The 13,894-nt window shown below is 49.1% G+C and overlaps 1 protein-coding gene across 1 annotated transcript in view; it reads left to right on the forward strand.

Annotated features, from left to right (window-relative positions):
- LOC149344339 (uncharacterized) overlaps nucleotides 1–13,894 on the forward strand; it is a 138,490-nt gene that overhangs the window by 72,347 nt on the left and 52,249 nt on the right. Inside the window, exon 5 of the mRNA XM_089547218.1 lies at nucleotides 11,692–11,854. Within this exon, the coding sequence (XP_089403344.1) occupies nucleotides 11,692–11,854 (163 nt within the window). The remainder of the gene's footprint in view (nucleotides 1–11,691; nucleotides 11,855–13,894) is intronic.

A 13,894-nucleotide genomic window follows, 5' to 3' on the forward strand; every position in this document is an offset into this window, starting at 1 on the left:
TTTGAAATCCGCTCTGGTGCTTAGGCATAAGGTACAGGTTGGAGATTTCACCCCCCCAGTGTATGAGGAAGAGGAAGAAAGGCGATGGCATGGAGGCGGTTTGTAATCGTCGCCATACCGCCTGCCCGCTTTTGGTCAGAGAAGGGTGAGGAGGTGGGTAAATTTGGCGGAATTTGGCATAGTCATGTCGTGATAGGTGAGGAGGCGGTCCTTCGCACTTCAGAACGAGGGCAGGCCGTCCACTGTATGGTTGACGAGAGCTCGGGCTTGCTCGTGGGCGGCCGTGTTGCCCGGTTGTCCGCAGTGCGCTGGAACCCAGAGGTGGGTACTGTGGCGGTTGGGTGGGGGAGTAGATTGGAGGATCTTAGCGGCTGGGGCGTGACTTTTTCGGTTTGCAATATTCAGAGAAAATATATTCTGAGGAGGAGTGAGTAACCGCAAGGGCTATTGCCGCCTCTTCCGCTTTCATGGACTGGGTCGAGTTCCAAATGGTGGCAAAGGTATCTAATTTATTATCATTGTCTGTCCCTGCAATAGCGAATTTGCACTACTGAGGATATTCAGCGGCGTCCACATAGACGGCAGGGGTAGCGCTTTCGAAGGGCCTTAGCGCTCGCAGTGCGTCGCTCGTGATTGTACTCCGGGTGAGTGTTTTTCGGGAGTGGAGGGATGTAAATATTTGCACTGATGGCTTCAGGAGGGGAATGAATTTGTGGTGGACTTAAGAGTTGCTGCCCGGTTACCGTCCTAGAGATTCGGTGGTATCGGCCCATTAAGTGTTCTTCGACAAGCTTTTGTAAGGTGTTATGTACCCTCAGCTGAAGACGTTTACGGTAGCTGTGGTTTCGGGTAGGAGGAGAGCCGTTTTGTTAGCCATTCTGATAAGAGTGTTCACCTGCTCGGGATCAGGGAGGGAGAAGTAGAGGTAGGGGAGGGAATGGGTAATTCTGCATAGGCCTGAATGAGGTGGCGCGTATCCGCCTCTCTTAGCCCCTGTGGCGGTCGGAGATACGTTTGATTAGTGTGGCGATGTTTTGCGCAGATTTGCGAACAGCTTTTCTGGCATTGGTGTTAGTGCCATTGTTGGAAATGTAGAGGCCTAGGACCTTAATGTTTTGGACTGTTTGGATAGGTGCTCGATCCAGCGTGATGTGAATTGCAGGAGGGTGATGCTCTTTAAGATTTGTTTCTAAAAGCTCCGATTTTGATGCCGAGCAGCTGAGGCCTATACTTTGGGCGTGCGAGGACACAACGTCGGCAGCTTGCCGCAGATGAGATTCTATATCACCGTCACTACCTGTGTTAGACCAGATTGGTATGTCGTCGGCGTACAAGGAGTGTTTGAGCGTAGGGATTGCTGGCAATTTGCGTGCTAATGGAATCAGGGTAATATTAAACAGTAAGGGGGACAGGACTGCATCCAGGGGGTTCCTCTACTTCCAGCGTGAAGGTTTGCGTCTGGGCCGTGCCTAGTTGCAGGCAGGCGGTCCTGTAACGCAAAAAAGCAGCTATGTACCGATGCGCACGGGAGCCATATTTAGTGTGCTGAGTGACTGAAGGATGGAGGTATCTTAGACATTATCAAAGGCTTGGGGGCCAAGATCGCTCTGGTAAGTTGAGAGAAATCAGGGTTCAGTACTTCCTCCTTTAGCTGTAGCAGGACGTCCTGTTTCGACAGCCCTGCTCCAAAGCCGAACATGGTGGGGAGGGGGGGGGAGGGGGAACAGGGATTCTTTTTCCATGTAACGGTGGAGGCGATTCATAACCACATGCTCCATAGGCTTCAACGCGCACAGTGCCAGGGAGATGGGCGTAATTTTTTCCAGGTCAAGAGGTTTTTTTGTCTTAGGTACGAACGTAACCTTGGCCGACTTCCTTTCTAGGGGTAGGGTGCTGCTCTCCCAGTGATCGCTCACAATTTGACGAATGATGATATTGGCCATGCATTCGAATTGCGGAATACCTTATTGGTAATGCCGTCCAAGCCCGGGGCAGAGGCGGTGCGTAGCTGCTGTAGTGCAGCCCATATCTCTGCTTCCGTTATGCAGGCACCCAAGGATGGATTTAGAGTTGCGGTATATGATGATAAGGACTCCGGCGTTAAATTTGAGAAGTAGGTAACAGTGAGGGTCGATTCGATATCGACGCCCTGCCGCTGGGAAATATGTAACAGTTAAGTAATTTTCTTGCTGCTCTCTGCGCGCGAGGAGCTGGGGTCTAGCATATGGCGTAGGAGTGACCAGGTGTTTTTCATGTGGCGGTTGCCGTCAAGGCAGTTAAAGAGCTGATTCCATTGCTGCGGGGTCAGATGGGCAACATGCTCGGTTATGAGTTGTAGCATGTGCGCAAATTTACGTTAGAGCGCACTATTCTGCTTCTGCGTGAGCCAGCGCTTTTCCAGACTTTGATACGCCTGACATAAGTGGAGAAGTCTGCTATCGACTGGGTCACTTTTAAGTTGTGCTGGTGCAAGATTTTCGCTAAGGACCATGTCCCGTTTAATTTGGGACAGTCCACGCCTTGCACCTGACGATGTCTTGAATAGATATGTGCAGCGCATCCCCCCCCCCCCACCCTGGCAAGTGGTAGTTAATGTTTGATCGCGAGAGTTTGCTCACCCTATGAACGCTGCGTCCTATTGGAGCAGTGCCGCGTGTCTGCCACAACGTTGTCAGCGTTAACACATGCAGCCCAAATCTATCTGTCTCTTCACCTCACGTACATATTAGCGCGATTCAGGTGTCTACTGACCTAGGGAGCCGGTTATGCGCACTTCCTCCCCTGAAAATTATCGCAGCAGAAAACGTTTTAAATGGCAACGCCGATGAACACAATTAACGCAGACGGCATATAGCTTCAGTGCTCCTTTCTTCAATAACGTTGTAAATGCCACCGCATGCAGCGCACATCTGAAACTATCGCCACGTAGCTTGAAGCACGAATGAGGTTCCCACTGTTCTAACAGGGCAGTTTTGCGCCTTTCCTTTGCTTTCCTAGCTCCCGCTCCATTGGTTTCTCACCTTAAGGCGCCACTAAGCTGTCCACTGCCCCAGGAGGCCAGTTGTGCGCCTTTCCTTTGCTTTCGAAGCTCAAGCTCATTTGAAGGTCAAATTTGCACGATCCGCGATTGAAGCCGGAGGTCCCGTAGTGAAATATTTCCTTCAAAACCAGCTTTCGCTCAGTATTCCGTGCTTAGCGATGCTAAACCATCAGCAATTTTTTGGTTCTCCTTGCGGGATCGGGAGGGGGAGGAGGCAGCATCTTCATTATTAATAGGACACAACACTCGATTTGAGCACCCATTTTCTTTTCGCCAGAAGGAGAGACTCGCTGTCGAATGTGCTTGCCCCCGCATCCGATGTCTTAAAAACGCTGTAGACGATCTCTGCAGAGAAACATTCAATTAGTGCGCGTGCCCGTTCTTTTATAGGCCGATGCTGCAAACCATTATCAGCGAAAGCGGTGGCTATTGCACGTTGGTGGAAGTGATGTACTAAAGAATAATATAAATATCGCCAGTAAGATCGCATTTAAACATTTTTATTATTCTAGTACCCATTGCAGCTTCCACATCCAATGATATTAGGGCACAGTGACCTGCACCTCGTCGACGAAAGTTATAGTGGACCGTGGTTGCTGCGCAATCCTAAAAATGCAGAACACAGTGGCGCCTTTTCGGGACGAAGGCTAAAAGGTCATCTTCGGCGACAACAAGGTTATTGTTCACGCTCTCACCAGTGCGCCCTTCAAAGAAAAGCAACGGACCCTTATCGCTGAAGATGAGCTTATGGCGACAGAAGCTACAAGCTCATCTTCGGTGATAAGAAGGGTCCCTTGGTTTTCACGGAAGAGTGGACTGGAGAGAGCGTAGGATGCACTGGATACAGCGTAAATACTAATAGACATGACGAAAACTTAAATACAAACTGCATTTAACGCATATCGCTCATATTTTACCGAGCTGTGGCACATACTGCACTACCCTCGTAATGGCAGGGTTTCACCGCAGTCATACTTTACTTTGCGCGATTTGCAATGCCAAACTAAACTTTATGATATTTGCGGCTAGCCTATGCGAACCAGTATAATTTCCTGTTTTATCCTGGCGACCGCAGACAAATATGCTCGGTCTGTACCTGTAACAAGCAGCAAGTTCAAATGAAACTCTAAGCATCTCAGGGTGATCATGGGGAGTATATCACATATTCTTTCTATTCAGTGCGTGACCGCTTGGTTGCCTGGTTGATTAGTCAGTCGATCGGTCTGAAGACGTTAGCTCATATGCGCGCGGTTTTCCCTAACGCGCCTAGCGGATGCAGACTGTCTTACATCGAGCTAATTCCAACCTGTCGCCGAAAAGTTCACAGCTTTACCCAGCAGCCATAATATGAAAATGAGACCTTTTTTCACCACGCATCGATCTTTTGAAAGTACAAAGCGGCAGCCGGTGCGGTAAGCCTACCGCGGACACTTCATCCGCGACGCCATATCCCATGCAGGCGACGGAAGACGCCGATGAAGGTTTTGCGCCAGTCACGGATCTGTCCTCACCACAAGCTTTGCACCCATCTCACTTCAAGACGTAGAAGAAGACCCCAACCCATTCCCCGCGGTTATGTACGGCCGTAGAACCCGCAAGCTTCCCGAGCCACCCCGTTATCGACGCACGCTCATCTAAATTTACTTTCACCCCTTTGCGTTACTAATAGCTGCACCACTGAGTCATATTTTACCCCTATCACGTTCGCCGCCCGCCTCACTGACCAGGCACACGCGGAAATTTTTGTCCACACCCGTTTGGACCAAAGGCTTCTACTTCTCTGGACTATCACTGACACTGTGAAATGCATTCTCGTCGTTTCATCATTCTCCAGCGCCTCAGCGTCTCGGCGGCTCATAGGGCCCCGGCGCCTCATTGGAAACCGACGCCTCTTCGGAACTGGCGTTTCATCGCTGTCTAGCTCAACTCCTCACGAACTACCCCCGTACGAACTCATCGCCGCACACTCAGCCCAAGGAACATTCCAGATTAATCGCACCGGGCTCACTTACAGCTCCTGGCCCGCATCTCTTCATGGACCCACACCATCATCGGGGTATGGATGATGGGATCCACGAACACTTTTCTGGTTGCGCTTGAGGGCCGCACAGTTCCGCGAACTATTTACTTCGAACAAATAACGTAGCGCTGCTACCAACACCGCCGCAGGGCATTGGGCTGCTTTCGCTGCCTTCATTAAGGGCACAAACAGCTTCAGTGCTTTTCCACCCGAGCCCACTGCCCTACCTGCACCACCACCCTTCTTCACTCGAACGCTGCCCATCTCTGTGTCCCCTGTTGCCTGCGCTGTCAAAAAGATCATGTTGCCTTCGGGGACACCTGCCCGGTCCGCAAGCAGGGGGACCAAGCCCGAGCGCAACCGTCTGCAAATGCAAAACCTCGTGACCCACAGCCAAGCAATCTCGCAAGCAACTGCAATGAAACCCTATCTACATCTCCAAACCCCTCCTCTCGCCAGCATCATCCCCACACTGGCACCACCAAGACCTATTCAGATGTCCAGCAAGGATCTTGACTGCCACCAGCGTAATGTGCCCTGATGTCCAATCTAGCGATCACTGCAACGAGAAGCCTACTGCCAGAACCTATCTCCCCCAGAGCCTAATCTCCAGTACGGATAGCACCAGAGCCCTGAGCCAAGAAGCACCTGCCCCGCGACCACAACCAGGTAGGCCACTTCCCACTCCCTCAACTCCACAACCCGCAACCCCCTCCCCGCACAACCCGATCAACCCGATACCCTATCCCAGCTTTAACACGGCATGCAGATCTTTGAGACATGCATGAACCACCTCGCAGCCTTCTTTGGCATCATTCCACAACGCCAAGAATCCCTGGAACAACAAATCCCGGCACAAACACTACAGATCAATCAACTAATACCCCTTGTCGCTACACTCTCCAACGCCGCCGACAAGCAGGCGGAATTCATCGAACAAATCTAACACACACTTATGGCCCTCTCCTCCCCATCTGACTCCCCACTCCTTAAAAAACATAAAGCCCTGTGGCTGTCTTCATAGCTCCCACCCCAAGGACACATCAGGCTATTACATGCTTCCCATTCCATAGCTTTGTCCAGTGGAACTGCCGATGCATCCACTCGGCACGTACGCCCCTTTCCCAGTATCTCTTCACCCTCCCATACCCCCCCCCCCCCCCCCCTGTGGTCTCGCACTCCAGGAAACTGGAGGCAAAAGCACCCTCCCCGGATATAGAGCAATTCATGAGAGTTCTACGGGTCGAATCTCTCCGCTCTCAACATATATCAGAAGAGACCTCAAACCCCCCCTCCCCCATACAGCATTCCCTCCTGTATCGTATAGGGCGTGCTGCTAAAGCCACGCATTGATAAAAGGCCTCACAACAGGATGCTTTCAGCGCAAGGGAAGAACACCCTCTCCAAGTTGAGGTATATAAGTGACCAATAAATAAACCTTCTCGTTGTTGTTCCCCTTGCTCAAGGGCTGCCTTGTTCTGTCTGCGTTCCACAACCATATATGGTGTCAGAATTGGGATTGCCAACGACACCCCCTGTCTTGGTAAACCGAAGATTTCTATTGCAACGGACTTCCTGGAGCCAGCAGATCCACTGACAACTGCTGCGGAAAGTTACATGAACTAGAAGGCATTCAAGCAAATTTCAAAAGGGTTGAGAATTGGGCGAGTTGGTACGAATTCATACTGCTGTGGCACCACAAGGACAAGGTCGAAACAGCCTCCACCTTTAGTGGCTAGAATAATGAAGTTTACATTCAAAAATCTGGTATCTGTAACGGGTCAAGAGTTGCTCCGTTTCTGAGCGATATTTTTTCTGTGCGTGGTTGATTGGTGCATTCAGCGTCATTTTGAAGCAAAATGGACGGAAGTTTTCCGTTCTGTTGAAGATTTTATAGTTTTTGCGGAATGTCCTGACTCCACCCGGACAATGGTCGATGTTTTGAAGGTGCTCAAAGAAAAAGGACGTGGCCTGAATTTTACGTGTTGAGCTCCCGAAAATGGACGCATTCAGCATTCGGACCTTTTCTTGTTTTTCGAGGGCTACCATGTGTGCAGGTTGTTTTCACCAAGGTCAAAGAAACTTTGGTTGAATTTTTCTTCCGGTCATTCGAAGTTGATTAAGAATAGCATTGCGTTCAATGCTTTGAATTCGGCTTGCACAAAGTCTTGTTTCCTTGCGATGGACATTGCGTTCGCGACAATGCCATGAGGTGGCCACACAAAAAATGCTGGGTTCCCAGCCTCTGTTCTGGCTTCGGTGTTGCAACGGTACTTACGGTACAGAAGCAAACTATAATGGGGACTAGGTCACAGAAAGAGAGCACACAGGTAAGGAAAAAAACTCGCCTCCATCCCTTGCATCCACGGAGTGTCTCAATAGCCTTAAGAAGGTGTCTCGTCGTTATGAGGTGGACATGGTATTTTCGGCTAAGAATTAGATAGGGCGGATATGTGCCGCCATTGAGAGATTTGAAGCACCGCGGGAGAGAAGAAATGCCTGTGGTGTGAAGCACTCCAATCCGTGTGTAGACTGTTCTTGCGGAGTAGTCTGTACCATTTTCCTGACATGCGGTCGGCACCACATAGAGCAGACGGGACGCTCCAGGAAGATGTCAGGTTACATGACGGAGGTTCAGGGATGCACTTGACCAAGCATGTCAAAAGCCACAAGTGTGTCCCACTATTGAAAGAAACGCGCGTTCTCTGGAAACAAAGATAAGACTTCGCGAGAGTTTATGGAGGCCTTCTGTATAAGTAAGTTGGCTGATGAATGCGTGAGTTCGCCAGCATTGCTGCTACTTGAAGCTGAGGTTGATTATCTTGAAAGAGCATTAAACTCATGATAACAGGTAGATTTGTGGTTCTGTAGCACTTGTAGCCTGGCGCCTTTGAAACCATGCTCTAGGCTGCGCATGTAATGTTTGATTTTCCTTGTTCTGTGCTGGTAAAATATTTATGAGTTGTTAGTGAGGACTTGTGTTGTCGTCACTCCGTTTCGTCTTTGCCCTTGTGGGGCCACAGCACTACGAATTAAAACAAAGGTCTGAATTTTTCTTCGGAGCATCAGCAACTACCGCCAAGCCGATCGCGGAACCGGTAAAGGCACTTCTGCTAAGTGTGGTGGGCGCTGAAGCCGTCGAGATATTCAACACGTTCAGGTTCGGCGAGGATGAAAGCAAAGAACCAAGTCAGGAAGTGGCCGAGACAGAACAGGAAGTATGGGTACACCAAGAAAGCCAGATAGATGTTGTGCGGAAAGAAAATTTAAGCCGTCAAAGCGAGGCACCATCCCCATTCAGGCTTTACAAATGTCTTCGGTGTGGATGACACCACGCGCAAAGGTGCTTTCCTGCATATGAAAAAAACACGTAGGAAGTGTCACAGGCTGATCCATTTTGCTTCCGTCTGCAAACGTGTTGCTGATGCAGCCGAGCTACAGGGCACTGAAAATAACTTCGACATTCTCGACGTGTCGCCAGGAAGTGGGAAAAAACAACCGCAACTTGACAGTACGAGCCGAAATCTCCAACACGGCCCTTGAATTCAAGGTTGATACGGGGGCTCAAGCAAACCTGCTGCCCTTGGGATGCTATCCGAAAACTGACCCGAAGCCACCCCTGGACGCAAGCAGTGCGGTGCTGCGTGCATATGGCGGGGGCGTGATCAAGCATGCTGGTGTCGTTTGAGCAGATGCAGCTCGTTCGAGCAGAGGCAGCTGTGGGCCCCATCACGCGGTCATTGTTATTTTCCTAGAACGCAAGGGCCATCAAGCAATCCTAGGCCTAAAAGCCAGCGAAACCGTTGGGCTTCCGTCACGCGTACACACGGTATCTCGAAGCAGCTCTGAAGGATTTGCCAGTTTCATCGTCTGCTCCCAGGAACTGGCTGCGTTCAAAGGGTCTACAGAATAGTTCTGCGTGACGACGCCGCACCAACTGTGCAACCAGCCCGACGTGTACCACTAGCGTTAAAGTAAGTGTTGTCTCTTCACTCGTCAACGACAATACCTGGAGAGGGTTGGCCGAGGAAAGTAGCCGTGACGATGACCTAAAGCAAGTACTTAAACTTTGGAAGCAGGAAGAGCCTGTGCACCGCCTTCTCCCATACCTTATCAGTGTGAAGGATGTCATCAACGAGGTATACGGAATGAATGCAGAGTACGAAAAAGGGGGCAGCACAACAGAGGCTGAGCGCCCGAGCCTGGGGCAGCCAGATCGAGAGGGAGGCACCGCATTTCAGAGGTTAAGAGGAGGGCTAAGGATCTGGCAATCTGACATATGCGGCGCAGCACCGGTGTGTGCGGTTCGCAGCTACAACACCTATGGAGAGGATGGGGAGCCCTGGCACGACTCAAGAGGGTGGAGCATGAGATGTCCTTGCGTTCTCTTAGGCAGCATAACGCGAAGGCTCGTCTACCTGGGGTGGTGGCTCAGTAGTTAGGGCGCTTGGCTACTGAGCCGCAGTACCTGTGTTGGAACCCGACTGCGGCGGCCGCTGTTCGATTATGGCGAAACGCAAAAGGCGCCCGTGTGCTGTGCGATGTCAGTGTATGTTATTGATCCCAAGGTGGTCGAAATTATTCAGACCCTCTACTATGGGACCAATTTCTCCTTTCACTCCCATATTCCTTTCTTCCCTCAAAGCGCGGTGAGGCTGTCCACCGAGAAGTGAGACAGCTACTGCGCCATTTCCTTCCCTCAAAAAAACACCAAACAGAATTTTTGGCTGGATTTTTCTGTGTGATATTACTCGCCGTCTAAAAAATCCAGGCTATGTTCCTCTCCGTAAAAGGAGCTTTCTTTTCGTAAAGTAGCCTCAAAACTATTGCTGCTGCCAGTATTAACCGCCTCAACTGGTTTTTAAGCGCGTACTTTGATGAACGCCATTCTGGACTCGAGACGATAGTTAAAAGTTTTTTGCGTCTTTTTTTGCTTTGCTAGCAACCACACAATTGTACACGTGTGTGGTAGATTTAAAAACCACAAATTTTGAAGCATAGACATGGTTGCGTTTGTTCAATAAATTATTTATACTCCTCATCATTTACAACTGCCTTGATGCGATATATGCACTCTATAGAACTTCACCGTGTTCAGAAACAAAGGGGGAGTTTGAAGCAGCCGGAATCGCCTAGGGGTGAAAAGTACCCTTAGTCCCATCGGAATACAAGGGAAGATAATCTTTTCAAGGGATTATATGATTTTACAGCGCACCTATCGATTCGCCCCTTCGTGAAGAACAACCAAGTTCATCCTAGAACCCATTCTGAATGTATGAACCGCCATTTCGAGATCGGTGTATTTTTAAAACATGGCGTTAAGTTCGCATGGTCATGTTTCCCGGCTGGCGGTACGAAGCTGTTGGGAGACCAGCATAAAAACACGTGCAGAAAAATTACGAAATTATATTTCTCTTTTGAATGGGCATTCAAGGAGGCTGCCATTCGTTAACAGTTATCGAGTGCTTTGAAGAAGAGCGCGACGCAGTTGGCTTCACGATTTTAAAGCCATCTTTTTTGAGCGCCGTGATAAATGTGCGTTTTGAAGACGGACATCACCCCAGAAGACGCCCTACCTACTGGCGGTTTCCCCAAATCTTGCATGCTTCTCGTGTAGTGTGACAGTACTGCCGCAAACACTGCATTTCCTCGCAGATACTGCCGTTCAATCAGGGGCAAGGTTTACATTGGAGACAGTCTTCAAAATTCACGATAAACGACTCGCGCACTGTAAGGAGCAAGACACCGTAGTTATCACCCAGGTGGCTCTGGGGAATGGCTGAGCGGCAGGCGGCAGGCGGTATCGTCTGTGGCGCCGTTTGATACAGTGAGTGGTACTTTTCGTACGCTTGCCATGGTGTTCGAGAACTCCATTTTCCTTGTATTGATGTCTAGGCTGTCTGGTTTGAATGGCTTATTAGTGAGCAAATGTAGCGCATGTGGAAGCATGTGGCACTACACGAGAGACTTGTGCGAGTCGAGGAAACCCCAAGCGGATAGGGCATCTTTAGGGGTAATCCCAGCATCGCATCAGGCGTTTAACCTTAGATATTAAAAAAGATAGCTCTGATAACGGAGGATACTTTCTCACACTCTTTTTTAAAGTACTCGCCAGCTGTTAACAAACAGCAGCCTCCTTGGGTGCTCTGAGAAACGAGAAAAGTAACACTGTACTAATGGGCAACTTCAACACGAAGGTAGCCAAGAAGCAAGATTTATGAAAGTTTTGGTTAAATACGTTTAAATTGGTAGCGCGCCTGTTTCATACTCTAGCCGTGAAATACCTGCACGCCCATTTAACCCGCTGTTTTAAAAATACATCAACTTCGAAATGACGCTTCATACTTTCAGAATCTGTTCTATATAGGTTGAACTTGATTGTTTTTCAGGACGGGTTAACATAAGAACTGCTTTATGAAATCAGAAATCAGCTTTGAAATCACATAACAGATCGGTGTTGGGCTGAAGAATTTTGCTGTCGAGAAGCGCCAGCAGAAGTTATTGTGTACTGCCTAAAATGCATCATACAATTTAAATCTTTGTTTAGGCTACGTTGGAAAACGAGCCCAAGGCATAGAAGCCGTTTTCCTGTTCTATCGTTTACCTGATTTACTTATTTGTGTCTTTAAAGGGCTTGTGAACCGCTGTCGTCTGAAGAAATCTGCATCATTAGCCCAAGGATCACCTTTGCTGTATTCATGTACCACCTGAAAGCGCTCTACAGCGGTGCCGCATTCGTCATGACGGAAGAACTGTCCGCAAGCAGTCTTCTGGATGCCATCCTCAGACACAAGGTGCACCGCATCTTTCTTTATGTCCGACTCAGCCAAGGGCTACTTCGTTTCATTTATTTAGGACACTGAAGGACATCCCCAAAGTTTATTCCCTCTCTCCATCGGCGGCGCGACGGCATCTAGTGTGTTTGGAAACTTTCAACTTCGGCTTCATGTTGTGTCCACTGTAGCCTTTTTAATCATTTCAACATTAAGAGTGCTGAGCCTTAATCTCAATTCCCTTTTGTATGAACAATGTATGAAGGTAAAGAAGCGATTAATTACAGGGCAGCTATAACACCAGGGAGTTCCACTTATTCACGCGGCATGCAGTGTGTCGCAATACTTGTCATTGCAAACACAAACCCGCTCCTTTCCCCCAGTACCGATGGGAAGGAGAGCATCAGCTGGAAAGCAGAAGAGCTAGCAAAAAAAAACTACAGACGCGTAATATTTCTGACGGGTTGCTATGCACAGATGTATTAGGAATACAGTAGCTTTACCTCTAATGTGTTGTCAGTGCTGTAACGAATTCCAAACATGACTAGTAGAAAGTGTTGCATGTCGACGGTGAAGAGTAAGGGAGTAGAGCTAACATCGGGGTATCTGTCAGTAGATGGCTTTAGGGCTGTATATGACTTTTGTGGAGTTCTTATAAAATGTTGCTAAAGATGGCTTCCAACTAACCGATGTGGAAAAGCATATTACGGAAGCAAACAGTCACCGAAAAAAATAACAAAAATAGGGGAATGTTTTGTTTATTTCTGGTTTTGATCAGTGCAAACTTACCACTGCAATTTATTAAATTTATGATTGAAAACTAATTCCTGCGCAAGCAAAATAAAATTCACTGACGATCTCGTCGTCGAGAGTAGGCTTGAGCATGAGATGCATTTCAGGAAACGCGCACGAAATCTAGGACTGCTCATAGACACTGATAGCAGCGCACGAGACAGGGAGCATCTCTCATAAGGCGCTTTTCCTTCCTTTAGCTTTTCTTATACAAGCGAAAGAGCACTCAGCTTATTTTGCCGCTTTTTATGCATGGCGACATGTGTGGTTTAGGTGTCCCCCCAGGTTTGAGACATCATCTGGCGATTTCCTTTCCTCAAAAACAAATTTTCAATTTTCCGCGCGAGAAGCGCTCGCCACTTGCAGAAGGGAGGATGATGCCAGCAAGTGTGAGGCAGAACGCTGGAATGTTCACTGCGTCTGGACGCCATCTTTACCGCCTACTTCGACAACCACGCCGAAAAGCTCAGCTTGGCTTGGATAAGGGCAACAAATTAGAGCTGCTAGTGCCTGTGTCAAGGTCAGTTTACATAGGTCACGAAAACGGAGCTCGAATCCCGTCGCAGGCAACAGCAAGCTCCAGAGTGTGACATAGGCTTTTTCGCCAGTAGACGTTAAGAAAACTTGCAGTTTCTTGTCATCCCTCGTGTCGTTGGCAGCAGCGAATTATTCGAAGCGTTCCAGGTAGACTTCGAAGTTGCCACCTTCCAGCTAAAACTCCGGTAGCCACCCGACGCTTATGGTCATTCTGGTTTTTTGGCTGTCCTCATCTATCCTATCCTCGTCGCCGCTGGTTGTAACCAGCTGCCGGCCAGGGAACAGGAAGCTTTATTACGAGGTCCTCCTAGCAGCCTCGAACCAAGAACAACCCTGCACGGCGTCGCACAGATGTTAAATACATTTGGTGAGCCGCCGGCGCATGCGCAGCAAGGCACGGCGAACGCGACAAGCCACGAGCAGACCTGGCGACAACCCCCATCGCGATACAATACGACAGCACTCAAAGGTCATAGTCATTTATTCATGTGGTCCCATTACCATAGCTTCGGCCATACCGCCCCGCCCCCCCCCCCCCCCCCGTCAAGTTCGGTTTGACCTTGTGAGCCATTGAAGTTCATTGTAGATGTGGAGGTCACTGCCTCGAATCAGATGTCAAGGTCAACGGTCAAGATAAATGTGAAATGCGAAAGGGTCAGGTACCTAGTGGTCATAGTCATATGATCTCGGGGTCATACTACCATAGCTTGGGCCATACCTAGTAGCAGTAGT

This window comes from Amblyomma mixtum, chromosome 5 (assembly GCF_055824585.1).
Source record: "Amblyomma mixtum isolate Tamu chromosome 5, ASM5582458v1, whole genome shotgun sequence".
NCBI classification, from domain to species: Eukaryota; Metazoa; Arthropoda; class Arachnida; order Ixodida; family Ixodidae; genus Amblyomma; species Amblyomma mixtum.